Source organism: Aspergillus udagawae (genome assembly GCF_001078395.1).
Source record: "Aspergillus udagawae IFM 46973 DNA, scaffold_3, whole genome shotgun sequence".
NCBI lineage: Eukaryota > Fungi > Ascomycota > Eurotiomycetes > Eurotiales > Aspergillaceae > Aspergillus > Aspergillus udagawae.
In genome coordinates, this window is record NW_025091266.1 from 1,390,178 (window position 1) to 1,416,418 (window position 26,241).

The 26,241-nt window shown below is 49.9% G+C and overlaps 11 protein-coding genes across 11 annotated transcripts; 6 read left to right on the top strand and 5 right to left on the bottom strand.

The window, feature by feature from the left end:
• Positions 1 to 1,544: 1,544 nt before the first annotated feature.
• aclA (putative ATP citrate lyase subunit (Acl)) lies at positions 1,545 to 3,067 on the bottom strand (the record flags this gene model as incomplete). The annotated part of the gene is made up of 2 exons (XM_043289284.1): positions 1,545 to 2,564; positions 2,627 to 3,067. 2 exons carry the CDS (start codon positions 3,065 to 3,067, stop codon positions 1,545 to 1,547), a joined length of 1,461 nt encoding a protein of 486 aa, XP_043145219.1.
• A 2,278-nt stretch (positions 3,068 to 5,345) lies between these two features.
• Positions 5,346 to 7,551, top strand: Aud_004345 (putative ATP citrate lyase, subunit 1; the record flags this gene model as incomplete). Its single annotated transcript, XM_043289285.1, has 5 exons — positions 5,346 to 5,488; positions 5,545 to 5,661; positions 5,726 to 5,915; positions 5,971 to 7,066; positions 7,124 to 7,551. 5 exons carry the CDS (start codon positions 5,346 to 5,348, stop codon positions 7,549 to 7,551), a joined length of 1,974 nt encoding a protein of 657 aa, XP_043145220.1.
• An 833-nt stretch (positions 7,552 to 8,384) lies between these two features.
• Aud_004346 (Rpp14/Pop5 family protein) lies at positions 8,385 to 9,088 on the top strand (the record flags this gene model as incomplete). The annotated part of the gene is made up of 2 exons (XM_043289286.1): positions 8,385 to 8,619; positions 8,685 to 9,088. The coding sequence occupies 2 exons, from the start codon at positions 8,385 to 8,387 to the stop codon at positions 9,086 to 9,088; spliced, it is 639 nt and encodes a 212-aa protein (XP_043145221.1).
• Positions 9,089 to 9,206: 118 nt separating this feature from the next.
• Positions 9,207 to 10,380, bottom strand: Aud_004347 (GTPase GPN2; the record flags this gene model as incomplete). The annotated part of the gene is made up of 3 exons (XM_043289287.1): positions 9,207 to 9,863; positions 9,919 to 10,019; positions 10,092 to 10,380. 3 exons carry the CDS (start codon positions 10,378 to 10,380, stop codon positions 9,207 to 9,209), a joined length of 1,047 nt encoding a protein of 348 aa, XP_043145222.1.
• A 211-nt stretch (positions 10,381 to 10,591) lies between these two features.
• On the top strand, positions 10,592 to 11,780 carry Aud_004348 (WD40 repeat domain-containing protein; the record flags this gene model as incomplete). Its single annotated transcript, XM_043289288.1, has 3 exons — positions 10,592 to 10,601; positions 10,651 to 10,906; positions 10,979 to 11,780. The coding sequence occupies 3 exons, from the start codon at positions 10,592 to 10,594 to the stop codon at positions 11,778 to 11,780; spliced, it is 1,068 nt and encodes a 355-aa protein (XP_043145223.1).
• A 225-nt stretch (positions 11,781 to 12,005) lies between these two features.
• Positions 12,006 to 12,898, bottom strand: Aud_004349 (ribose-5-phosphate isomerase RKI1; the record flags this gene model as incomplete). Its single annotated transcript, XM_043289289.1, has 2 exons — positions 12,006 to 12,445; positions 12,520 to 12,898. The coding sequence occupies 2 exons, from the start codon at positions 12,896 to 12,898 to the stop codon at positions 12,006 to 12,008; spliced, it is 819 nt and encodes a 272-aa protein (XP_043145224.1).
• A 720-nt stretch (positions 12,899 to 13,618) lies between these two features.
• Positions 13,619 to 15,355, top strand: Aud_004350 (NEDD8-activating enzyme E1 regulatory subunit; the record flags this gene model as incomplete). The annotated part of the gene is made up of 2 exons (XM_043289290.1): positions 13,619 to 13,993; positions 14,054 to 15,355. The coding sequence occupies 2 exons, from the start codon at positions 13,619 to 13,621 to the stop codon at positions 15,353 to 15,355; spliced, it is 1,677 nt and encodes a 558-aa protein (XP_043145225.1).
• A 736-nt stretch (positions 15,356 to 16,091) lies between these two features.
• On the top strand, positions 16,092 to 19,064 carry Aud_004351 (putative ubiquitin-protein ligase (Asi3); the record flags this gene model as incomplete). The annotated part of the gene is made up of 2 exons (XM_043289291.1): positions 16,092 to 16,544; positions 16,596 to 19,064. 2 exons carry the CDS (start codon positions 16,092 to 16,094, stop codon positions 19,062 to 19,064), a joined length of 2,922 nt encoding a protein of 973 aa, XP_043145226.1.
• An 853-nt stretch (positions 19,065 to 19,917) lies between these two features.
• Aud_004352 (CFEM domain-containing protein) lies at positions 19,918 to 20,641 on the bottom strand (the record flags this gene model as incomplete). Its single annotated transcript, XM_043289292.1, has 3 exons — positions 19,918 to 20,312; positions 20,370 to 20,508; positions 20,561 to 20,641. 3 exons carry the CDS (start codon positions 20,639 to 20,641, stop codon positions 19,918 to 19,920), a joined length of 615 nt encoding a protein of 204 aa, XP_043145227.1.
• Positions 20,642 to 22,313: 1,672 nt separating this feature from the next.
• On the bottom strand, positions 22,314 to 23,034 carry Aud_004353 (putative DNA polymerase delta subunit 4; the record flags this gene model as incomplete). Its single annotated transcript, XM_043289293.1, has 3 exons — positions 22,314 to 22,457; positions 22,521 to 22,588; positions 22,665 to 23,034. The coding sequence occupies 3 exons, from the start codon at positions 23,032 to 23,034 to the stop codon at positions 22,314 to 22,316; spliced, it is 582 nt and encodes a 193-aa protein (XP_043145228.1).
• Positions 23,035 to 24,699: 1,665 nt separating this feature from the next.
• Aud_004354 (arrestin C-terminal domain-containing protein) lies at positions 24,700 to 26,016 on the top strand (the record flags this gene model as incomplete). Its single annotated transcript, XM_043289294.1, has 3 exons — positions 24,700 to 24,777; positions 24,833 to 25,717; positions 25,774 to 26,016. 3 exons carry the CDS (start codon positions 24,700 to 24,702, stop codon positions 26,014 to 26,016), a joined length of 1,206 nt encoding a protein of 401 aa, XP_043145229.1.
• Between the last annotated feature and the right edge of the window lie 225 nt (positions 26,017 to 26,241).

Here is a 26,241-nt window from a genome sequence, read left to right on the forward strand (position 1 = left end):
GATGGGTAAGTCGCTCCTTTCGACGCGGTGGTTGATCATATATATTGCAAGACAGATGTATAAATTTGTCAGGCGTGATGCTGCCATTTAGCAGATAGATATCGACTAAGGGTGAAAGAAATTCCTGTATCCATCATACAACAAATTTTTGCACAGTTTAAACCGTGAGTCATGATTCAGAGTGAACTCAAGAATATCAGACCTCGTTGTATATGCTCACGCCAAGAATGGTACCTCTATACATTCGGTAAGGGTATATTTCTCCTAGTCCAGATTGAGCCCTAATTCCAGGGCATGTTTCAGACAAGCTGCCAGGCATTAAGACAATCGATGCCTCATAAGGATTGAGCATTTAGCTTATGATCTCAACCTGAGCAACTGGGATTGCTCTGTTAATGTTAGCTAATCTTTCACCAGCGATTCCACGCTAGCACGTTCATGGGTTCATCTTCCTTTCGCCCGACGAACTTGACTAAGGGATAGTTCCCGCTCTGCAATCACCACCACTTCGATCCAACAGTAACTTGAGAACCAATGTAGGTTCATCCTAGAATTCATGATGGCTTCATATACGAGTTCAGTAGATTAAAACAATCCTTATACATGAAGCCTTGAGCATCATTCCTACGACAATGGTCCATGCCAAGTCCAAGTTTCCATAGTAAACAAGTCTACAAGTCTATATACCCCAGGAACTTCCACACCATTCAAACAACTACAGAACATCCAATTGCAAAACCGTAAAGCATAAGATCTTATCATCCTTAGATCCCATCTCGTCACGCTAGGTCTTCACTGCAAAGGGCCGTCCCGTAGCCACTCCGACGAAAGGGACCCAGACGTCACTAACTCCTCCACCGCGGGCGTGCGGAAGCGGGAAGCTGAGCTCGTCCAGATGGAAAAAGATTTCCTGATTCCCGCACGGCCGTGGCCAACCCCCCCAATCTGAATGCAGGGCAGGGGGAGCTCCTGTGGAGAATGACTTTAATTTAGTATACAGATCTCTTGTGTCTCTGTTTAAGCTTATCTTGTCCCCTTGTCTTGTGTTTGAACTTGTAAGGTGTAACTGTTGGTACTGTTACTGTTTGTATGTATGGAGACAGTATCACGTGATGAGTTCATATCCAAGTCCATACTTCTGCGAGTGACGAATGCCTTTTACTTACCACTACTTATCTTTCATTCTTAGGTGGGATTAAAGGAATCTAATTTACAGCAGATGTATCATTGACGATCGTTATCATTGGATTAAATCGACTCTCACTGCAGAGACCCCATGCCTCGCAATCAACCAAGAATATAGTCTAAGAGAAACAGCTGACTCCAGCACAAATGGATATCCCCTTCTCTTCTTCAACCTGTCAGTGCAGTGTCATCTGTCATACTGCTTGTATGTCCAGTCCTCGCTAGATAAGTAAGGGAAAAAAAAAGTTCCGTATCATGCCATGCGTTCAGAACAGAAAAAGGAAAACGGAAAAAGTGTAAGTAAAAAAAGAGGCCGGAGAAATTAATGATTAAAGCAAAGAAAATTTCTTTCCCATTTTTTAAGCAGAACCGAACTCCTTGATATCGGTCTTCTTGCCCAGCAGAGCAAGAGGGACGATACCACTGACGTGCATATCAGGACCGTACACGTGCATTTTAAGACCCAGCTCCTCACCAACGGCCTTAATGTTCTTGAGACCCTCCTGGTAGTTGGGACCGGCACGACGAACCCAGATTTGGACGTTATGCTCGTTGAGAACAGGGGCGACCTCGCGGATCGCACGGATGACACCCTTGAACGTCGAGGCGACGTTGGTGAAGTTGGCAATACCACCACCGATAAAGAGAACCTTGCCGTCAGGGTGCATAGGTGCGCGCAGCATCAAGTCCAGAACGGTCTTGGCGTAGTTGTAGGTCTGAGTCTCGGTGGGAGCACCGGAATACTCACCGTAGTTGGCGAGCTCACTGACGAAGCCAGCGGAGGCAATGGCATCAGCGTACACGACGGAGGCACCACCACCGGCGACCAGAGTCCAGATACGGCCATTGGAATTGAGCACAGTCAGCTTGAGAGAAGCACCGGTCTTGGCATCCATGTCGGAGATGAACTTCTCCTCCTTGCTCAGCTCACGACCGAAGGGGGCGGGGAACTCCATTGGCGGGCCAGCATCAATGTTGACCTTGCCGTCAGCCTGGGGAACGGTGGCCAGGCCAAGGTTCACAGGGCTGCGGGCAATAGCCCACTTGGTACCGCACTCAAACTCAGCAGTCTGGTCAAGCTTAGCGGCAAGGTCAAGGAAGTGCACCTCCGCGGAGGTACCCTCAGCGTTGGGAATGACAACGAGAGGGTTGATCTCAAGGTAGGTGAACTGGCAGTCAACATAGACGGCGTAGAGACGGGAGATGAAATCAACCAGGACATTGTGAACGCCCTTGGGCACCTTGCTCAAGAGAGCAGCAGCAATCTCCTCATTGGAGGGGTAGTTTTTCAGGTTCACGGGGATAAGAAGCTTCTCGGCCTTGGCATCAACATCACCGACGTCTACACCACCCTCGTGGGTGAAGAGAATCCAGTCACCCTAGAAAGGTTCATTAGTCTTTGACAAGGCCAGAAAGATGAGAATCGGCAAGAGTCGCTTACCTCTCGCACGGAGTTGATGTTGATGTAGTACTCAGTCTCCTGAGGGTGGGGAACGAAAGGCTCGACCAGAAACTGGCGAAGAACACCGGTGACAGTCTCAACTTTGACGTCCTTGCCAGCACGAGCCTCAATCCACTCTCTGGCCTCGGGCCAAGTCTTGTTCAGAGCGAGTAAACCGCTCTTACCCCGTCTCTTGATCAATTGATCTGGCTTAGCGACGAACTTGGCGCCGGGAGTCAGCAGCCAAGGGTAGACAACCTCCGTCTGGTCCAAGACATCCTTCACAGCGGCGTCTTCGGGGAAGTAGATGGAGGCAAGTCTGGGAGGAGGGTTGTGGGTGGCGGAAGGAGGGAGAGGAGTCGGCTTGATGACAGGAGCCCGGGTGAGGTGGTAGTTGAGGATGGCCTTGCCATCAGCTTCGAGAATCGACTTGGCGGACATGTTGATAGAAATGGAGGATCAGAGAGGAGGACAAAAAGAGAAGGTCCTGATGGTTGAGGAGAGGTTGTATGTAGAGAAGGGGAAGAGAGCCCGGATCAAGAGAAGGATATAACAGAGAGATGGAGAAGAGGAGGGATAGGATGATACTTTGGTTGCTGAGGTCGGCAAGCAATTCACCCTGCAGGAAGTGACTTATTGAAGTGGGAGAGAAGGAGGGAGAAGATGAAGGTGGATGGATTGAAGAAGAGAGGAGGAGAAAGTGGAGGGGATTCAGTGACCGCGGACGATTGACTTGAGTCCTCCAAATAAAATAATTGAACAATCCAGTAAATGTCCGAAAGGACTTTGGGAGGGGAAAACACAGGCAATTTTTTCTTTGGGGGGAGCTGATTCAAAATTACAGAGAGTCAGGTACGGTATTGAGGCCGAACTCGGAAATGACTAGATTTGGAGAGGGACCAGACTCAGAGATACAGAGTACGATACAGCATAGCAGGCTTAGACCCCCCGAGTTGTTGAGATGTAGTGGGGAAGAAGGAGGGTGGGTCCTGCTATCTCTCGCACTAAAAGGGACACTAACAGCCAAAAAGAAGTTCCAGGTGTCATCCGCGGACCGATCAAATTTAGCTCCCACCGTCTCCAGGGGGTTTAGAGCTTCCGTTGGGGATACTCGGCACGGGTATTTAGAGGCAGGACACACCCTACGCTGTAGCCTCAATACTGAATTCCAGCAAAAGGAGGGATCAGACACCAGACGGCAACTCTCGGGTCATTTGCGCTTCGTGTCCTTTTTTTGTTGGATTATGAACATGCTACCGAATATTTCAAGTTCGTAAACTGTCTGCGAGTTGCTGCGCGAACCCGGAGTCATCCCCGAGACCGTCTTGATGTCGTCAATTGCCTATCAGATCGTTGATAGGATCCATTCATACATGGAGTACACATATAGTACACGTATCAATAATCTATTTACCATGTAGACTTAACAGAAAGGCACATGTATACAACCCCTCTCAAACCTATAATCAAGGAGACTGAATATCACAAGTACTACCTAGATAGACAGTCCATGATGACAACACTGATCTTTCGGTGAGCAGATCACTAGCGTCCGGCGGTTGGAGTTAGGGTCGAGGGGCTCTCCTGTTTGCTGGGTCCGCATTAGTACGAGAGGATCCACCGCTTAGCCCCAACCAAGCTAAGGTACAGACTACGGAGTACGGAGTTACTGGTTTCCTCTGCAGCGTTCTTTTGCCCGTTCGACATCCAGGTACAGAATCTACCGAGTACTCCGCAGTCCGGCTCCATCTTGTTAGGCATACACGATTCTGCTTGACTCCCGAGATGAGGGATATTCCACGCATGACCATGACTGGAAAGGAGGAGTTTCTAACACGTTCATTCACCCGAGGAGATCGTAAAAGAAGTTCGGTGTTGAGATTGATATGTAGTAACTTGCAACCAGACTTCATGTACGGAGCACTTACACTGGAGGTGATCTTCGAGGTACTCCACACTTTACGATGCACGGTATCTTCTGTGTAGTCACACCTCACATCTTGTTGAGAGTGTCTAGAATTAGTTGCCACTCCAGAATCAGCAGATACAGTTCTGCAAAGTTAATCAATTATTTTTAGGCTCAATAATTGCAACGCAGTTACATTCCCTAGTTCCCAACTGGTCCAGTCTTCGACCCATCAAGGAACCACCGAGAGCAGCTTGTCGCGGTATTGTACCGATACGGTATCGTCCGGAAAAGTAAGCTCCCCCTCAACTCCCCGATATCGTTGAAACCCCCTCGTCAGATAATTCAGTTATTTTATTTTAAATCAGTTATTGTTATTTTTTACGACGTTCGGTTCATTTTTTTCTTGATCCCGTCTTTTTTCCATCTTCAGAATAAACCACCCCCCCATAATCCCCTTGGATCCCAATCCTTCCCGTCTTCTGGCTCTTCTTCATCATTCTCCTCATCCCCCTCTTCCTTCCTTGTGCTCATCCTTGGTGGCTCTTGTTCCTTCTGAGTTGCATTTGACCGTCGAAGCGACTCATTCCTTCTATATCCTCAACTTGTATCTACCTACTTAATAATACCTTCCGTCCCGTTTAAAGCCAATCTCAAGAAGCTCTGTTGACGGGTACGTCGCCATTCCAAGCTTCCTTGAACGAGCTCGAAAGCGTCATCTCCGTGCTTTTCTGAGCTCCCCTGCCTTGCATCCCGCTGCTTTTTCCTGACTGGTGCTGATCAATTCTTTGAGAAACAGAGTACTCAGCCATCATGCCCTCCTCTGCTCCTCTTGCCGGCACCGCCAATGGCAATCTCAACGCCAACGACAACATCACTCGCTTCGAGCCTCCTAGCCGAGTGCTCTCTCCTCTCACTCACACTCTCTTCCACAACAAGACGAGATGCTTCGTATAGTAAGTGTTTCCTGGCCGCAGACAGGGTCAATGGCCGGGGCTGATGGTTATCACAGCGGTATGCAGCCCAGAGCCGTGCAAGGCATGCTCGACTTCGACTTCATTTGCAAGCGTAGCACACCTTCGGTTGCTGGTATCATCTACACTTTTGGTGGCCAGTTCGTCAGCAAGATGTATGAAGAGTCCCTTCATCTGCCACAGTATTTCCATCAACAGCTGCTGACTCTGGGATCGTAGGTACTGGGGTACCAGCGAGACTCTCCTTCCTGTCTACCAGGATGTCGCCAAGGCCATGGCCAAGCACCCTGACGTTGACACCGTTGTGAACTTCGCCTCGTCTCGTTCCGTCTACAGCTCCACCATGGAGTTGATGCAGTGTCCCCAGATTAAGTCCATCGCCATCATCGCCGAGGGTGTTCCGGAGAGAGTATGTCTCGCTTACATTTACCCGCATAGACTAAAGAGGCTAACGATGGCAACAGCGTGCTCGTGAGATCATGGTTACTGCCAAGGAGAAGGGTATCACCATTATTGGTCCTGCTACCGTTGGTGGTATCAAGCCTGGTGCTTTCAAGATCGGTAACACCGGCGGTATGATGGACAACATTGTTGCTTCCAAGCTCTACCGCAAGGGTTCCGTCGGCTACGTTTCCAAGTCTGGTGGTATGTCCAACGAATTGAACAACATCATCTCTCAGACCACCGATGGTGTCCATGAGGGTATCGCCATTGGTGGTGACCGCTACCCCGGTACCACTTTTATCGACCACCTCTTGCGTTACCAGGCCGATCCTGATTGCAAGATCCTCCTCTTGCTCGGTGAGGTTGGTGGTGTTGAGGAGTACCGTGTTATTGAAGCAGTGAAGAACGGTACCATTACCAAGCCTCTCGTCGCCTGGGCCATTGGTACCTGCGCCAGCATGTTCAAGACTGAGGTTCAGTTCGGTCACGCTGGTGCCTCGGCTAACTCCCAGCTCGAGACCGCTGTGTACAAGAACAAGGCCATGAGGGAGGCCGGTATCCACGTTCCCGACACATTCGAGGAGCTTCCTCAGCTCCTCAAGCAGGTGTACGAGGATCAGGTCAAAAAGGGTATCATCAAGCCCCAGCCCGAACCTCAGGTTCCCAAGATCCCCATCGACTACTCCTGGGCCCAGGAGTTGGGTCTCATCCGTAAGCCCGCTGCCTTCATTTCCACTATCACCGACGACCGTGGCCAGGAGCTCCTGTACGCCGGAATGCCCATTTCGGACGTCTTCAGAGAGGACATTGGCATCGGTGGTGTCATGTCCCTTCTGTGGTTCCGTCGCCGTCTGCCCCGCTATGCCAGCAAGTTTTTGGAGATGGTTCTCATGCTCACTGCTGACCACGGTCCGGCCGTGTCTGGTGCTATGAACACCATTATCACTACCCGCGCGGGCAAGGATCTGATCAGTGCCCTTGTCTCTGGTCTCCTGACAATCGGATCTCGCTTCGGTGGTGCTCTTGACGGTGCTGCTGAGGAGTTTGCCAAGGCCTTCGACAAGGGCATGAGCCCCCGTGACTTTGTTGACACCATGAGAAAGGAGAACAAGCTGAGTAAGTGACCTTTCCTGATAACGAACGTCTGTCGAGCAAATGCTGACCGTTGCATAGTCCCTGGTATTGGCCACAGAGTCAAGTCCCGGAACAACCCTGACCTACGTGTAGAGTTGGTCAAGGAGTTTGCCAAGAAGCACTTCCCCAGCACCAAGCTCCTCGACTATGCCATCGCTGTCGAGACCGTCACCACCTCCAAGAAGGACAATCTCATTCTGAACGTCGATGGTTGTGTTGCTGTCTGCTTCGTTGACCTGATGCGCAACTGCGGTGCTTTTTCGCCTGAGGAAGTTGAGGACTACATGAAGATGGGAGTCCTCAACGGTCTCTTTGTCCTTGGCCGCAGCATTGGTCTTATTGCTCACTACCTCGACCAGAAGAGACTGCGCACTGGTCTTTACAGACACCCTTGGGATGACATCACCTACCTGCTCCCCACTTTGCAGAAGGGTGGTGCCGAGGGTCGTGTTGAGGTTAACTTTTAAACTTTCTATTATCTCTCTTAATATTTCCCCCTTTTCCTTTTTCTCTTGTCATTGCCGAACAGACCCGTGGCAGCCCACTGGATGATTCTGTGGAATTTGCGGTTTGACTCATAAAATCCGTCACGTCGACGTTGGAGTTATGATGGCCTGTATTTTGCATTTGGTTCCGATTCTTCTTGACTTTCACTATTTTTCGACATTACATTGTGTATTGCGCATATGTGGCATGACTAGCTGATAGGCTAATGAATTCAACGCAAGAATTGATACAGAACATACAACTAGGCATACAGAACCTCTGATGAAATTCACTGCCCAGATTTCTGGCCAGCGTTGCTTTCCACGTACTACAGTATGCCTGATTATCTTACGCCATTGTGAAATTACCATTGCTCTCTCCAGATTGGCAATAATGGCTTCAAACCGATGGGGCTCGTGAAGTCGCAGCCCTAGGCGGTACAGATAGCTCTTTGCTCGGCAGTTGCATAGAGATGGATTTCTCCTCTCTGTGATGTGAAGCAGGGTATACATTGAGAGGAATAAATTCGATTATTGTAAAATATCTATATCGAGACGCTGGGACTGTAAAATAGCAATGTTGATACTCTACTAGTTGGGATCTAAACTTCCCCACCAGTAATTGGTCCGAGCTCCTGATATCAAAAGTTTATCGATATCGCGACAGTCGCAAGAATTGAAATACCGACTACAATTTCAGAATTTCCCAACATTCGAGCTCAGCATAAGGCTTCCCTTCCGATTACTGTAACGAAAGACAGTACGCATACTCGAAGAACTAGGGATCCAAGAAACATCAATAGAGACAAACCGAGATGGTCCGCGTCAAACATCGCTACCTCCTCCTCGACATCCTCTACCCAGAACCCTCCTCCTGGCCCACCTCCTCGACCATCAAAACTAAATTGCCATCGCAGACTGACGCTCAGCTCCGGATCCACTCGCCCACCTCCGATGCGCTGACCCCGGCCTTACTCGCGAAGATGGTGAGGGAGGAAGTCGCGGAGATTTTCGGGGACTGGGGTGTTGGTCGGCTGGGGGGTGTTAGTGGTGCGTTTTTCGTAACTCCCTGTGTTTCCTTGATTTGTGTTCGGGTTTTTGACATGAGTGGATAGTCAAGTATTTGTCGCCTGCCACGTCGACGGCTATCATCCGATGTCCGCGCGCATCGTTCCGTCTCGTCTGGACGGCTCTTACGTATATGTCGCAAGTACCGGATTTTAATAATGGTGGAATGAAGAAAGGCGCTCCTGCGGCTGGGGGGAAGATGCGCTCGTGTGTATTTCGTGTTGTGAAGGTGTCGGGGACGATGAAGAAGGTGGAGGAGGAGGCGATTCGGCGGGCGCGCAGGGAGATCTCGCGGTTGACGGGGGCGGATGAGATGGGGGTTTTGGAAGGGTTGGTTGGAGGGTTGGAGGGCCGGGAGACTGCGGCTGGTAGTGGGTTGGCTACTGCTTCTGTGCGAGATGTGATGGATGAGGACGATGTGGATATGGAGAGTGATGATGATGAGGATTGACCGGGTTCTACAGAACGGGCGATGTGTGTTTTCTCGTGGCATCATCAGGAGTTTGTGTTGGTTAGATTGTTTGTTCATTAGAGATACCCTATAATACACGTACAGATAGACCATAAAGTCATGACTTTCGTATAACTTTTACGCCGCTGTCGGGCAGCGAGCCTCTAAACTTGGCCAGGTCGGTATCGAGTTCATCGCCCTCTCCCGGCGGCGACTGTGCGGCCTGCTCCCTGGCTTTTGCCTCGGCCTCGAGCTCACTGCGCTCCTGTGCGTCGTACTCATCCTTCGCGTCAAGCCACCGTTCCTGGACGTCTCGGATATCCATGGTCCCTAGTCCTTCCCGAACAGCCACCTGCCAGATAGTGTCATTTGCGCCCTCGGCTGGCCCGAAAGCATATCCACTTGCCCTATCAATAACTCGTAGTAAATTCATCATGCTCTTCTTGTCTTCCACGGCCAGTGTCTCGAATGCCACGAGCCCGAATTCTTCTACCAGGTCAATTATGGCATTGTTGAGGGCGCCAAATTTTGTATGTGATAATCGTGATGACTCAGCCTCTAGGTGTGGAAGGAGATATGAAAGATCTTGGACTTCCGTGTAGAAATCGAGGTTGAAGGGTAGCGGGGCGTAGTTTGAAAGGTTATCGACTTTAGTAAGGACGTTGATGTGAGGGAGATCCATCTGGAGCATGGCGCGGAGGGAGAGAAGTAGAGCGGATATATACATCGACGGTAATGTGAGGTTGTATGAGTCAATGAGATGTATTACGATTAGCTGTAGTATTCGATGTCAGCAGGAAAGCCTGTGCTGAGATAAAAGATGGACTGACTCTATAGCCCAATTTTTGTATTTTGAAGAAAATATTCCGTAACGACGAATGGTGGGTGAAGATTTCAACCTGGCCCGGACAATCAAATAGAACATAATCCTCTATTCAAATGAGTATCAACTTTTGTGCTCTAGGTCGTATAGCAGTAAACTCAAGGATAGGTCAGGGCCTACCTCCGAGGTCTTTTAGCCCCTCCTCCAACCATTCAAAGTTCTCCTCCAGTTCCTCCAGTGCGTACAAGACACCACCATTAGGACCTAGTTGATCCTCACTCATAATCTCCTCGAGAGTGACGAGGTCGCGAACGTCCAGCGCACACGGATACGATGTCTTGTCATTTGCGGGGTCCAGATTCACGATAGAGCACTTCCGGCCAATAGCTCCCAGAAACTGATGCATACCGTTGCAGTATGTTGACTTCCCCGCGCCCGGGGGTCCTATTACCAGCTGCGCAAAAGGCATTTTGAGCTTCCAGCGAGAGAGGTGTGGGCAAGGAAGGCAATTCTAGATGGTCTAAGATTGCGGCGATGGCGGGGAGGGAAATATGTCCAAGGCGGTATAAGCGGGCAGAACAACGACCTAAAGCGCAAAGCTTCAATGACGCTGGGCGATCAACAATATCGATGTAGTCTGGGACTGAAACGGTCACTTCTCAGAAGGATTTAAGCACAATATGGCATCAAGTAAGCTCATTATGAACCGCTATACATGCTAATACTGACCGCAATCTAGATCAATTCACCGTCGCAAATCCGCCAACAGACGCCATCTCCGCTTTGAAGTTCTCGCCAGATCCGAATTCAACTCGAATTGTCGTTTCGTCATGGGATAAGAACGTCTATCTTTACGACCTGCGGGACGAGAATGGGAATGTCGGCGAAGGAAAGCTTTTACAAAAGTTTGAACATCGTGCGCCTGTGCTCGACGCGTGTTTTGGCGAGAACGAGGATGTGATCTACACAGCTGGTTTGGATTGGGATGTCCGAAAGTAAGTTTTCCTCGCAGCTCGGTGCTTTTCTTTGACTGGCTGCCGCTTGTTCCTTTATCTAATATATGGCAGGATTGATGTCACATCATCTACACAGACAGTGCTTAGCAGCCACGACGCTGGGGTCCGGTGTGTCGCCTACAGCAAGGAGCATAACATTGTCATATCTGCGTCGTGGGACTCGACGTTACATGTGCACCGTGTGAATACTGAAGCCGACTCGATCCCCGCGATCATTCCTCTCCCTTCAAAGCCTTTCTCCATGTCTCTCACCGCCACGAAACTTGTTGTTGCTATGGCGTCGCGCTCCCTCCACATTTACGACCTGAAAGCATTGGCGCTTCTCACAGACCAGTCAGACGCCACACCTCCGAACAAGATTGAGATCGAACCGTGGCAGCGACGAGAGAGCAGTCTCAAATTCATGACCCGCTGTGTCGCGTGCATGCCCGATGACGCCGGCTATGCATCCTCGAGCATTGAGGGACGAGTCGCAGTCGAGTGGTTCGATCCGTCTGCTGAGTCGCAAGCACGGAAATATGCTTTCAAGTGCCATCGACAGACAGCTGATGATGTTGACGTCGTATATCCCGTGAACACACTTGCGTTCCATCCCATTCATGGAACATTCGCGTCTGGCGGTGGTGATGGTGTCGTAGCACTTTGGGACGGTATTGCGAAGAGGAGGATCAGGCAATATCAGAAATACCCGTCAAGCATTGCTGCTGTCGATTTCAGCGGCAATGGAAAGTACTTGGCGATTGCCGTTAGCCCTGGTTTCGAAGACGGAAAAGACGATGTCGCAGAGGGAACTGTCCGAATCTATGTGCGCGAATTGGGTGAGACTGAGGCGAAAGGAAAGGGTGCGAAATAATTTATATGATAATTAGAATGCCTTTACTTTTATGACTAGCGTGTGGAATTAAATCTGGGTAATAATTACAGTAAAACAAAGCTGTCCATTCTTGATCTTCAGCCTCGTGAAATTTGACGGCAAGAAGTCATGCACGAAGTTTCAATGGTATCATATATATCCAAGTCGCCTGTTTGTTGTAATCCACGGTGCGTAGTATGTCAGGATGACCATGCGGGAAGAAGGCTACGAAATGGCCTTCCTGACCGATACTGAGCCGTCGGGCATGCCAAAGTAAGCAGCGATGGGCTTCTGGCCTCCAATACCTCCAAGGGCTTGAGCCTGAGGTCCAGTCACGCCGGAGAAAATGCCAACCTCCAGCACACCCGCAATCATCTTAATTGCCTGCGCCAGGGTATCGACATCCCAAATTCCTCCCTTACCGCTCCCATCGTTGCCAGCGGCAACGTCAGCCTTGGTGAGCAACGGTGGGAAAGGTGCGTCAATGATGTAGAAGTCCTGGTCCGTCTTTAGGGGTCCCTTGGAGGTGCCGCTGAGCCGAATGGCGGGCTGAATGCTGCCAAGCTCTCGCAGCTTGGTTAGGACACGAGGGGCCGCGATAGGTGCTACCTCAATTGGAATGTATTTCCAATTGGAGAGAAGGCGAGACTGGAGTTTGCGCGAATCTGGACGGGAGTGTTAGTGATGTTTTGTCTTTCATATAGGTTTCCGCCGCAGGACAGCGTGAGTCATCGCTAACCTGCCACGCAGATGAACTCCTTAGCCTGGAGAGCCACAATTTTCTCCTGGAAAAGACAGGCGCCGCCGCCCTTTATTAAGTTGAGCTCATCGTCGACCTCGTCTGCGCCGTCAAAGGCGACATCAAGTACGGTTCCTTCGGGTAGCGAATCAAACTCGACTGCTGTCAAGCCGGCGGAAAGGATGAGCTGTTTGGACTGGAAGCCGGTGGGAACGTATCTTGTCATAGAGGTATCGATGCCAGATTCTTTGATAGCCTCGACAACATATACAATAGTAGATCCGCTGCCGATACCGACAAATTTAGCATCTTTGGGGTAGTGGTTGGCGACGGCGGCCTTGCCGGCGGCGCGCTTTGCGGCCTCAATTGCGCTAGCCATTGTGGTCTGAAAACGAGTCGGAGGGTGATGAATGGGGGAAAAGGTGGGATAGAGAAGACGGGGACGAGGGGACGAGATGAACGACGAGAAAAGGAACAAGGGCCGTGTCCTATGGAGCATAGACAAATTAGATTGAGAGCTGACAGCTCATGCATCCCGAGAGGAAGGTTTTCTAGGGCCCGCAGCTGGAGCCAAAATGGCCCCGATACAATCGCCAGAGACCAACCCCGGTGTGGGGGAGTCCAGTTGAGAACCAAAGAATTTTCCGTCGAGCCACACGGCCACAACGAATGAACTTACAGAGGAGAGTGCAATCGGTGAAGAATCACCGACATGACATGGCAATTGAAATTGTTCAATAGGAGACACGATATTACAATTGAGCGAACCACAGAATAGATAATGCACTTGTTGATGTCAGGTACTACAATCTTTTGGACGGCGGGGTTATGGCGTCATCTTTTAGCCCTTCGCTGCCCTATATTCCCTGGTGCCTCAGGTCTCTCAGGCCAGCATATCACACGGGCCGATCTGGCTCCAGGTCATGTGACGACATCACAGCCATGCCTAAAACCATCAAGACAAGCAGATGCATTGCTATAATCTTCAGTGAATAGGGCCGTCAATCTTGCTCTTATATCGGCTGCCACTCTTCCTTCTTGAATTTGAAGGATACCTGAATTCTAAGACTAACTCAAAGAACTATATCAACCACGCATTATGACCGACACTTTCCCTGGTGCCCTGGTAGGGCCATCTTCGAAAGAGAGGAAGTATGACCGCCAGCTACGTCTGTGGGCTGCGAGCGGGCAGCAAGCTCTGGAAGAGTCTCGTGTCTTATTAGTCAACTCTGACGGTTTCTGGGGAAATCAAGGCACCGGTGTATCGGGCGTGGCTGGGGTCGAAACCCTCAAGAACCTTGTGCTCCCCGGTATTGGTGGCTTCACAATTGTAGATCCTGCTGTTGTTACAGAACCTGACCTGGGAGTGAATTTTTTTCTCGAGGACGAAAGTCTGGGAAAATTCAGAGCTGAGGAAACCTGCCGCCTGTTGAGAGAGTTGAACCCAGACGTCGAAGGAAGTTTTCGTTCAAAGGTATATGATTCCACTTCTAACTTAGTTTTGTGAACTGACAACGCTAACATAGATTACTAGACTATTGCAGAAGTCTTGCAACAGGAGCCAGACTTTCTTGCCCACCATAGGCTGGTGTTAATATCCGGTCCTGTGAAACGATCTACTTTAGATACTCTTTGCAATGCTGCCAAGGCACTGAATATCCCAGTGCTATATTTGCACTCTGTCGGGTTCTACTCTGTGTTTTCCCTTCAGCTTCCAGCGGAATTCCCCATTGTAGAGACACATCCGGATCCTGAAGCGACACAAGATCTTCGTCTTCTTAATCCATGGCCAGAATTGGCAGCAGCTGGCGCCAGCATTAGCACCCTGGACAGTATGGACGACCACCAGCATGGCCACGTACCGTACGTACTGTTACTGCTTCACTACCTCGAAAAGTGGAAACAAGCCCATGACGGCAACGTGCCTTCAAATTACAAGGAGAAATCAGAGTTCAGGGAGTTTGTTCGGGCTAGTGCCAGGAAGAATAACGCCGAAGGAGGCGAAGAGAACTATGACGAGGCGGTTGCTGCGGTATTGAAATCATTGAATCCGTTCAGCTTGCGCAGCTCGATCCGTGAGATTTTCGAGATGGATCAGTGCAGGAATCTCAAACAGAACTCCGCTGAATTCTGGCTCATTGCGGCGGCTGTTCACGAATTTTACCAAAAGCACAAGGTGCTCCCTCTGCCGGGCTCGCTACCTGACATGAAAGCTCAATCGGCAGACTATGTCTCTCTTCAAAACATCTACAAATCGAAAGCAAGAACGGACGTGGAAGAAATAACAACAACAGTCAGAAGGCTCGAAGCTCAGTTGGGGCCGCGGCCGGCCGTCATTCCAGAGAAAGACATCGAGGTATTCTGCAAGAACGCTGCTCATATCAAGGTTATTCATGGCCGTGATATCCCTCGCATCAACGAGGACGCGCACACTCTGAAAACGATCACAAATAACCTCAGCTCTTCAGAAACTCTTGTTCCGATTTTCATCGCCTGTCAAATTCTGGATGACATCGTGACCTACATTCAGGAATCCAATATTGCTGATGTATCTCTTGATGACGAGACTCTGTGGAATACCCATATTCAACGAGTTATCAGTAATCTTACCTCCGGAAATCCTGCTGCTATTGACGAAGAAGCACGGGAGAAGATCTTGGAAGCTACGCAGGAGCTGAGACGCACGCAAGGTGGAGAGCTACATAACATATCTGCTCTCACAGGCGGGCTAGTGGCGCAGGAAGCACTGAAGGTGATCACAAGGCAGTATGTGCCGCTGGACAACACATGCATTTTCGATGGCGTACGGAGTCGCAGCGAGATGTACAAGTTGTGATAGAGCTCCGTAATTTATCTCTTATGGCCTTCTGTCATGACGGACAACAACTTGATATGAATGAATGAGTATCCTCAACGCAAACCACCCTTCCTCTATTGTTAGCTAGACTGATGAGTCCTTCGTCTGGACGCCTTTTTGGCGTAGAGGTATTATAGTCCTGTAAATATCATCGTAGGCGCTAATTTAAGGAGGATCCTGGCACGGCACTGAGCCCGATTTTTCGGAAAGCACTATAAGCACCCATTCTTCGGTCTGAACATAAGTAGTCTAATCATCAAAATCATAGTGACAGTCAAATGTTCTTAAAAGCCCTCAAGTACAACAACTGGCCGAGGCACGTGTGCGGGACTGTCGGTACTACTGCATCCGGTTAGTGTCCCGGCCGGGACTTCGGGGAAGGACATCACAACGATAAGCTAATAACGTGGAGAGATCACGGTATCTACATGTCAACTGGGACGAGGTCATCGTCCTCACTACCTGTCCATCAAAATCACTTCACATCAGCCACTCTGCTGGTACAATGTATCTCAACGTCGTCTCCCCTTGACTGACTCTTATATGAGCAGAGACCTTTGTTATGATTTGTTGAAGATAACCCCTTTGTCTCTCTGTATTGCGAACGGATGATCTCACCTTCTCCAAGTGGCCAGTGGTGGGAGGCTTCTTCTGGTTTACAACGCCTCCTCAATCGGTCAGAGTCTGCCTTTTGACAGAGGCCGAACAAACAAATATGTCGTTCGTTCAAGATACCGCGACCATCCTTGCGACTCCAGCCGCCACAGCTTCGTCATCCGCCATGCAATCTGTCAACTCTACGGCAATTACCACCGCCCAATATTCGCTGCTCTCGTCGCCTCGCGAGCTCTTCACTCTCCCATTGCGCGGTCTGCGTCAGGCGGAGCGCCTTGCGTTTTCAACTCTTCCGCGACAACTCTCGAGGTTAGTGGGGCTACCTGATATGGCGACACGGATCTCAGGTCATGCCCCTGTAACAGGATCGGAGGCCGATGCGGTGGTAGCAGCAACACAGGCGGTAGCTAGAGCAGCAGGAGAGGGGATGGCCGATGCCGCCGCACAGACGGAATCAGGCGTTTACTTGGCAGAATTTCTCCAAGCAATGAGGAGATTTAGTGGGTTCTTTTCATATCTGACCAGTCGGTGGTCCTTGGCTTGTTTTACAGTGGTAAGGAATAAGCACCTGAGACGGACCTGAAATATCCTGACACACTTCAAGGGTCTAATTTTGAATCGAATCACGATCTATGCTTCGACCAGACGACATCTCACCCTAGACTTTCACCGACGCATGGCGCTGCGAATCATTCCCATTGTGTTGTTCATCTCTCAGATCCTCGTCTTACTTCGTGCTATACGGTGTCAAACATCTCCCGATTACCCCCTCATCCGTTACGGTAGTCACGGGAAACGGTTATCGCTTGATCATGCTGGTGGAGGCGGGTTTCTCTATTCTCTCAGCTCCACATTTTTGTCATGGGAGTCCGATCAACAATCTTGCAGCGCGGTGAAGATGGGTCGGCCCGTCAACGAATCGGATGTTCCTTACGGCTCTTTCGTTTTCTTGTGGCCTGTTTTCTTGCGGCTCTGCCTCAGCCACTTTGTCGAGACCCTCTCTTGCGCTTTGCAGGGAAGGGCAGTCGTGACTGAGGCTGGCATGTCTATTTTTGAGCATTCTCTTGCCTTCGCCGAGGCGGAGTCAATGATAAGCCAGTCCATTGGGCTCGGGTTATTTGGGCTTCCCAAGCACACCAGCAGCAAGGACAGCTCGTTATCGTCCAGCGAGTCCGCCCATTCAGCTCTCCAGCTGCTTAGTAGAGCGCAGCTCTTGGAACGAATGAACGTTACTCCTGAGCTGCTCTTAATTGCTTTGATCTCTTGTTGCAACAGCTTGACATCCAACATTTTGGATGTGCTCGGTCAACAAAGCCGGTATCGCCTATTCAATACCACTTTCTGGGGTCTTTGCTTTATGTCTGCTATGGTATGGGGTCTATTGGCTGGCTCACCGACGGGAAGCGACACTGGAGTACTGAAGTTTCCCACGGTCTGCATTGTAGACTTTGTGCCTCACCTATTAATATTACTCGGCATTGTCATTTGCGCGATTATTTATGTTATCGCACTCATGGTCACGGCTTTCTCATTACCACTGGACGCTGGGCAGCCGCTTTCACTTCGCGAACGATTTTCACTCGCCCACGAAAACATGCAAGGAGCGAACCAGATTCGGAATATCCGCTTCAACCGGCATGAGGATTTCTACACCACGTTACTCCGGATTGGGTACACTGCTTTAACCGCTGCTAGTGAAGCAGTTTTTTTAAATGAAGGGAAAGCGGTCGTTGCACGTCGGATGACCTGGTTGGAGGAGGATAGACTGGCAGAGATCGAAAAGTCGCGACGTTCACGCTCTTTCCAGCACAGTTCAAGGGCCTACGACGGGGACGTACCATTTACAGGTGTTGAACCGATAACCTTCGATATTTCGGAACCATCGGCAGAATGGGAAAGTGGGTACGGGAAGGAGAAGCAGATCGAGAAACCTAAAGGCGGATCACGGTCCGTACGATCTCAAACTGACCCTGGTGGTGTTGGTGCATTTAGAGGCGCGACCAGATGCTATCATGGCTTCTCTTTCTTCCGCGGCATTTTCTATCTCATACTCAAGTGGAGCGCCTATGGATTCGACAGAGTGCTAGGCCGAATCGGCATCAGTGCGCGACCACAATGGCTGAAGATTCTAGTCGGGTCGCGCAGAAGAGCCCTGCAAGATAGAAATAGTAGCAGTCGGGCAGAATCGCTGGATTTCTGGATTCTGACGGATGAGGGCGAACTTGAGCTTCCTGGAGACTATGAGTTTGATGTAGAGAAGGAAATGCGAAAGAGGGAGCTTTCCATTGCACCGCGTTGGGAGGAGTCTGACGAGAAGCGCCTCGATGAGAAGCTCTATGGTTGGTGGAGAGCCGGCGGCTCGTGGGGTAACCAGGATCAAAGTCCCGACTATGTACCCGCTGACAGCGACGATCTTTTCGATACCACCAGCGTTGTATCTATGTCAACAAATGCTGAATCAGAGTGGGAAGACGAGTCTGATGGTCGACGTACACCTACCCCTCGCAACCCATACCCAGAAGGTCTTTCGCGGGAGAGCAGCCCTATTGACGAGTCGCTGATGGATGTTGGCTCTTTTGCACGCCTCCTCGACCCTCGTGACCAAGAAAGCAGACATGAGGCACGTATCCTAGCTGCCCATCTGGCTGCTGGGCGAGATGGGCGCATTATGACGCGACGTCAATTCCACCAAAAGATGGAGCGCGAAAGAGCGCAGGTTCTTCTATCCTCCCGATTCTCACGGCTTGCTGGCCAGCAGACGGGTAAGGAGAACCGCAAACCAACTCCGGAGGAAGAGTCTGAGATGCTCGAGAACTTCATCCTGGCTCGTCGATCTGAAGCCAACCGTGCAGGTCCTGAGGCGCAGACGTGGGAGTCTGGCGCCTCCGGCCTTGGACCGGACGGTCCACCGTGTGTCATCTGCCAGACCAACCCACGTTCGATCATAACATGGCCTTGTCGATGCCTTTGCGTATGCGAGGAATGCAGAGTGAGCCTTGCGATGAACAATTTCGGCAGCTGCGTGACCTGTCGCCAGGAGGTTGGAGGGTTTGTAAGGCTATGGGTACCATAGGGTTCATCTTTTGCATTATTTGCGTCTGTATCCTATCACAAGTGGCGTCCATTGTGGGGTTTGAACTAATATAGCGTACTGACATTGGATTACTTCCGCTCTGAAGCGCAACTAATTGACAGTCTAGTGTTTTTACCATGAAGTATAGTAGCTGCGTTGCTTTAAGCTGCAAACCTAGATAGTAGCTCTGATATCAACGTCAAACCCGGCCGTGCATCAACTGGTCTTCAGCGTAGACCAGGCTTGGTTAGATTGATTACAACCAACTGTCGCAGGAATTCGAGGGTTTGTATGTTGTTCCTTATGTTCTGAAGGCGTCGCAGAGGGGTCATTACGCTTGAGATCAGACAAGGACTACTATTCCAGCGGAGTTTGGTGCTGATCAATTTTATGTAGTTGGGTTGGGTGTTCTTAGGGCAAGGGCAACATGTGATGTTGCTGATTATCGATTCTCCCCTGAGATTTTCGACCTGCTTATTCTTGAGCTCAGAAGCAGTAGTCGTCGTTAAGATTAATCTTCAGTCTTAGTTAAGAAGTCTCTCAAGGTTGAGTCGGGGAATTGACATATTGTAGTGAGCGGTCTTAGCCAATCCGCTCTATAGGCACTTATGACAGCAGCACATTTTGTAGGTAGGATCCAACAACGTCTGATATTATTTTCCTGTAAAGAGCGTCGTTATTGAAGAATTTTTGTCAGGGCCCTATGCCCTTAGCAGGCAATAAGTACAAAATACCAGAAACTCAACGCAGTAAGAATAATGCAACACTATTAAGTATAGATATACATTCGCATGCATTCCTACATAATGGCCCGGCTTAAATCCCATCCACGTCGTCCACATCCTTGGCTCACCTACAGCAGGTAGAGAGCAGCGGCCGCCACGGCAGCAACACCCGCCACATTGGCCTTGTCGGAACCAGCGTTGTTGGACAGGGTGGTAGTTGCAGAAGCACTGGCGCTGGTAGATGCAGAGCTTGATCCTGAGCTCGTCACGGTGCGAGTGGCCGAGGCAGAGCTAGAGGATTGATGGTGTGAGCTCGAGGCCGAGGAGGACGAGGGGGTTGAAGAGACTGCCGACGAGGAGATAGAAGAGCCAGTGGATGAGGTGTTAGTGGTGGTCTCAGTCTGGGTCGACGACTCCGTAGTAGTGGTTGTCTCCGAAGCTGTGGTGCTGGCAGCGCCGACAGGGGGCACAGATATTGGATGACCGGCGGCAGAGCACTGGGAAACGACGGCACTGGAGACAGCTGTAAAGATTGTCAGCAGTTGTCTCGATGGATATTTTTAATCTGAGGCAGACTTACAAGACTGATCGGCAACGTTGCAGGAGCTCTGCACACAAGGCGTGATATTCGAAACAAGTTCAGGCTTCTGACAGTGGCACGCAAAATCGGTTAAGGATGAGCACCCATCAGCGGAGAGGGCAGAGACGAAGCAGCTCAGCTGATTATAAAAGGTTAGCCTCGGTGGTCATGTTTCTTACTGGTACCCTTACAGAACAGCCTGGGATATCCGGTAGTTGCGCACCGACAAGGCCAGCAGCTAGAAGGGCGATGGAAGCACGAGAGAAGTGCATATTGGATATGAAGAGCTCGAAGTAATTCAGAGCACAAGATTGGACAAAAAAAGACCAATTCAGAAACGACAGTATAAATGACAAGATACTGAACGAGTGTAAGACCTTTGAATGAACGCCATTGTACATTCCAGGGGACGGAAGCGTGTTATATACCGTAGTCCAAGCCAGGACTGTTGCACCAGACCCTGGACAGCTGCATCACATGCTGCATTTCAGTCTTGAAACTTTTGGGGTCATGAAGTGATCGACACGTCCAGAGCCAGTTGATCCCAGCCAAACTTGACGTATGCATGTCAAACTTCATCTTATCATTCGTCGCCACTGAGTCATGTTTGCGGAAAGCTTGTGTAACTCGCAGGCGTTCGAGGACACCGTCCCCTCAATGACTCCGATGAGTTATAAGTCCGAGATGTGTTACATTACTGTACGCTGTTGAGTGTAAGGAAGGTGACCCTCTCAGGCAACGCAGCAGGATAGTTCGAGAACTCCTCACCTTCTAACATAAGCATCAAGTATAGCAGAGGGTGTTCAGGCCACCCATGAATTGGAAGCATTTACTGGGGCAAGATTCCGGGAACAATGCATGGACAGATCCTGGCCAGGAGAAGAATGCCACCGAAGGTTCACAGGGATAGGAAAGCAAGAAACCAGATATCCAGGGTGGGGTAGCATTGCATGAATTACCAGCCCGTCGTCTGAAGTGATCCATCCCACAAATGGGAGGGATAGACTTCAGCCAAAAAGTCAAGTTTGATACTATGTACAGGAGATTGAACAGCTCAAATGCGGGGGAGACCCCAGATGATCTACTCTTGAGACACCAAAACACTTTATATTCAAGCATTAACTATTAATGTCTCAAGTCCATGTCAGATCGAACAAATTGATGGACACAAGAGTCTAAAAGTACGTGATACCTGGCAGAGCTCCCCACGGTGGACTTCATGGTCAGACTAAGCTGGCTAAGGTCAACAGTGAGTAAAAATTATTGTGCAAAGTGAGCAACTTTCATCACCAGAGTGGACTCAAGAAAAGCTTTGGAAGGAACAGCTAAACAGGCTTCGTTTGCATCATTATGATACTCCACGAGACAGACGGAAAACAAATAGGCTTTATCCCTGACCTGGTCGAAACTATGCATTTGTACTCTGCGCTGCCGATCACTTCTTGGAAGCCAGTGCACAACCTGACCTCAGGCGAGAGTGTTGCTACGTGCGTACTCTGAGTAACAATAAGCTATTTCTTCCCGTCAGCTCAGATTAAAATTAAAAGGGGGTCGACGACGGATCGGATACAGGCGTAGAGAGAAAAAGAGCCGAGTTTGTTCGATGTCTTCAACAGCTTCTAGTGTTACAACAGGAAGACTCGAAGATACGTTGTCATTGGAGTTTCCTACGAATGGATTTCGAGCCAAATGACCTGACTATATGGTTGAAGTACCTTGTTACTAGGTGCAATCAGTCGACTTAGGCTTAGCAATGTCATCAAACCGAGTAATTCAGCAGTAGAAAGAATCTAAGAGAATCCACGTCATTAATTGATTCCTATCGATGTATGATCTGCATAGTAGACCGAACGCCCTGCTTGAAATTAGAAACCCAACGCCGATCCAGCACCTCATTAACCTCCCAGATCATGTCGTAAGTGACAAACATTCATAGAAAGATCCTCAAGACATCAACTCGTCGACATAAGCTCTCTGCTTCACTGTGTCCTTCTCCTTCAGCAAGATAGCAAGGACTTCGATAGGAGGATTGAGATTCAGCATCTTCGCTCGTCTCCAGCGCTTTAGCCGAGCAATTCCGATGCATGGCTATATCATGTTAGAGAAGCTCTCAGCGCGGAAAGCGGCAGGAGTAAAACATAATAGACATACCCCATACTGACTAGACAGGTCAAAATGTCTCAGTATCTTCTCGTGTAATGATAGATCTTCCTGGTGGACTGCTCATGAGGAGTATCGTAAGCATATCTTTTCCCTCGGCAAACAGGTTATTAACATCACAATCTGAAAACCCACCTCGAGGCGCCTTCCTTGTCTGCTCTTCCTTCTTCCAATACCGCTGCAGCTCCTGTTCTGTGATCTTGATCGCCTTCTTATCCTCCTCGCACAGCGGTTGCTGGATCTCCTCCCGGGCTTGCTGTCTGACGGCGAGCTCCGCAACGTGCGGCTGTGACGGCTCAGAGGGAAGGACGGGCGCTTGATCCGGATCTGGGACCTCTTCGGTCGAGGTGACAGCAGCTGAGATTGGTTCGAGGTCTTTGATCTTCTGAGATCGTGTCGACGTGGCCGATGGCTTGGTGACTCTGGACTTCCCGCCGAATGAAAGCGTCGACTGACCTGAGCGGGAGGCGGCAGTGTTGCCTCCGCGGCGACGAGTGGTGGGCATATTCAATAGATTCCGGGATATGAAAGTAATTTTTGTATCGGAATAGGCCGTTCAAGGCAGATAGGTTGTTGCAGCTTGCAGATTGTGAGATCTGGTTCTGGTGGATGTGGAGAAAGCGATGTCATGGTGGGCGTTGCACATGGCAACCGAACCGTCAACTGTCAACCAACCATCAACCGCTGGTGGAGGTACATACTTCAATATCTATGGGGCACTGAGAATATAAAGTATATATGCAACTGAGGATAAGTTTGGGGTACAAATGGTCATCAGTCAACAATTTGGTTTAGGAACACAGATCTCTGGCAATATGTTTAAAAGAAAAGCCCTAAATCAGTTCTTCAATGCAGGTACCTTATCTCCAGGCCTTAGACAAACCTGCCACTACAAATAGCTCCGGGATCAAACGTAAGACACTCGGCGCCAAAAATTCATCTGTCATCCCCTTGTTTCTTTCATTATTTATAATACAAAAGCGAAAGCAAGTTAAAAGCTCACGTTGAGTGGTCGCGTTAGGCGCATATTCGGTGCTGTCGGAGATGTAAGCATACCAAGATATATTCTCATACTCACGGCACACAAGTTGATATCAATGCAGTTATTGACCAAATCTTCTCCCGGCGTGCAGCCGTCGTCGCTAACGGTGGGCTGATCTGCTGCAGTACGTAGATAAGGATTCTCCAGCCATCAGAATATCTGGAGCTGACGTCGAGTGTCCCAAGTAGAAGAAGCAGCGCTGGGGGCTGAATGTCATGTCGGTGCTGTCAGATCGTGTCTAGCTGATACCTGTGGAGTTGGTATCCAACAAGGCTATGACGTAGACCGCTGAATAGGTACCCTGTTGGACGAGGAGCGGCATGGACAGCGAACAATTGCTGGGGTATCTGAATAGTCTTAATTCCTGGCGGAGCTGTAAGGAAACTGTCTGTAGCGGTTAGTAGTAGGATGATTAAATTGTTTGAGGCTCAGTTTGAGTTCTCGGTGAGTTCCAGGGTTCCCCGTTCCATAACTCTAGACAAAGGGAAAATCAATCAACAATAACAGGTACATAGTCAAAGAGGAAAGTGTTTTCCCCGAGTCGAGTCTGAGGCTGAAAGATAACCATCCAATACCCCTGAGAGGTAAGGTCATGTCATAATCTAGCCCTCGTGTTGGGTGCCGATCGTTCGCGAATTGTAGTGAAGCGAGGCCTGGGGCAGTTCTGTCGAGTTCGAGAGAATAGCAGAAGTCCTGGACTTAGCCGCTCCAAATGCTCCCCATCACTCTCCCCCACATCGGCGCCAATAAACAAACCGCCTCTACAACCTCTACAGCCACTCAACTTCATCATCGCTGAAAAAGTACAACTATCCGTCCCTTTGCGATTGTCTCATCATCTCCATACCGAAGGTGCACACGGCACATCCCTATCGACGAGCAGCTTTTACCGCCTACTCTTGAATCCGTGACTGCACCTCCTAGAGCCACATCCGTTCAGTGCACCTGCGTCATTGTAAGACCCTTGGCGCAGATGCGATTAAGCGGGACAGCCTGATCGTCCGTGGTCTCTATGATTTATCAGCAGTTAACAACGTCCCTCGAGTCGCATAATCTCCGCAACAATCTCGGAGCGCATCCCTTCCAACCGCCGCGTGCCCATGGTGGTGCGGGTACAGCCCTCTCACTATGGCCGCCTTCGTGCGAGTGTCAGGCCCGCCGAACGGTAATTTTCTGATCGGCTACCCTGGTATCTCTGCGACTATGGTAAGCGCTAGCCAGACTGGGTGTGAAACAGTGAGAGATTAACGTTTTGATGCAGCCGCGAATTGAAGGTAAAGTCGAAATCAGACCCAGCGTTGGCATCACCGCACCCGTCAATGTATCCCTCGTGACAGTATCCCTCCATCGCCGCGAGACAATACACCCGTCAGCAGACTCCGTGACCAAGAAGCATCTTGCGCCCCCTAGGAAGGAATTAACTGATATTGTCGGCAAGGAGATGCTGCTTTTTCGCTGTCCGGCCGGTCGAGAATATGAGGAAGTGATATCCATGGATTTGCCTTTTGTCCTCTTCATCCCGTTCGGACGTGGTGGATCGGACTCTTCAAGACGCGTTCCTCCGGCCAGCCTGCAACTCCCCAGTCGCACTGCGGAGACATACTACGAAATTGTCGTGACGGTCCAACAGGGCCAATCGGAACAAAGGAAGTATGCATTTCCAGTACCGATCTCACGATACGACACACTATCCACGTTTGGAATGTACAACCGCCCTGAGTCGGCGGAACGGGTGACAGATCACTTGGTGACTCTAGGAATCTCGTTACCACGATGGTCTTACGGCCCTCTCGACCCCGTCAGCGTCTACGTCAAGCTATCACCGAATCCGGACTGGATGGCCAAAGCAAGGAAAGTCACAATCAACAAGATTACAATTGGTATCGATGAGGAGATCATCTACAACCACGAGGGCGATGAACCACAGCGCAAGGTCAAAACGCTGGCCAAACGAACAGAACCAATTGGCGTGAAGTTGCCGCCTACCGGCTTCTTGACAAACTTGGGCTTAGTATTCCCAGCAAAGGATCTGCGAGACGCAGAGGGAATTCTTCCTAGAGGTAAAGCAGCTTTTCCAACGTATGCTGTAAGCGGTTTCACTACTACAGCAAGTCTCTACAAGATCGAGTACTATTTAACAGTCAAGGTTTGTATTCTAGCCAACTCAGGGCAATTCTCGAAACCAGACTAATCCAAGTATAGGCGCATTTGACGTCTGCACGAGACATTGCGATTCGACAGCCAATCGTCGTTTGTCCTCTCGACCATGCGGGGTGCAAAGAAGAAATGGAAGCCATTGAGCAAGCTGCTCGAGATGCAGTCCATGTGAACCCAGATAACCCTATGTTACCTCTCCCGTCTATTGTACGGCCCAATGATCCCAATGCCCTGCGACATCTCGGAGTGGCAATCGTTGGAAACCAGAAGAAGCCACTAATCGATTGAGAAATGGCTCTGTTTTTGAAACCGAACCATTCTCGAACTAGACCAGAATATCTGTGGTCTACTTAGAAGTCCTCTACTACCTCAACCGCCAACCACCTATGAGAGAGCGGAAGTTCCCAACCACGGCGGTACGCCCTGCTTTAGAAGCAAAGCATGGTCATGTTTTACGAATGCATGGGTTTGGAGTTTGTCTTGTTGCATGTCATTCAGGGTAGCCTTTCCGTT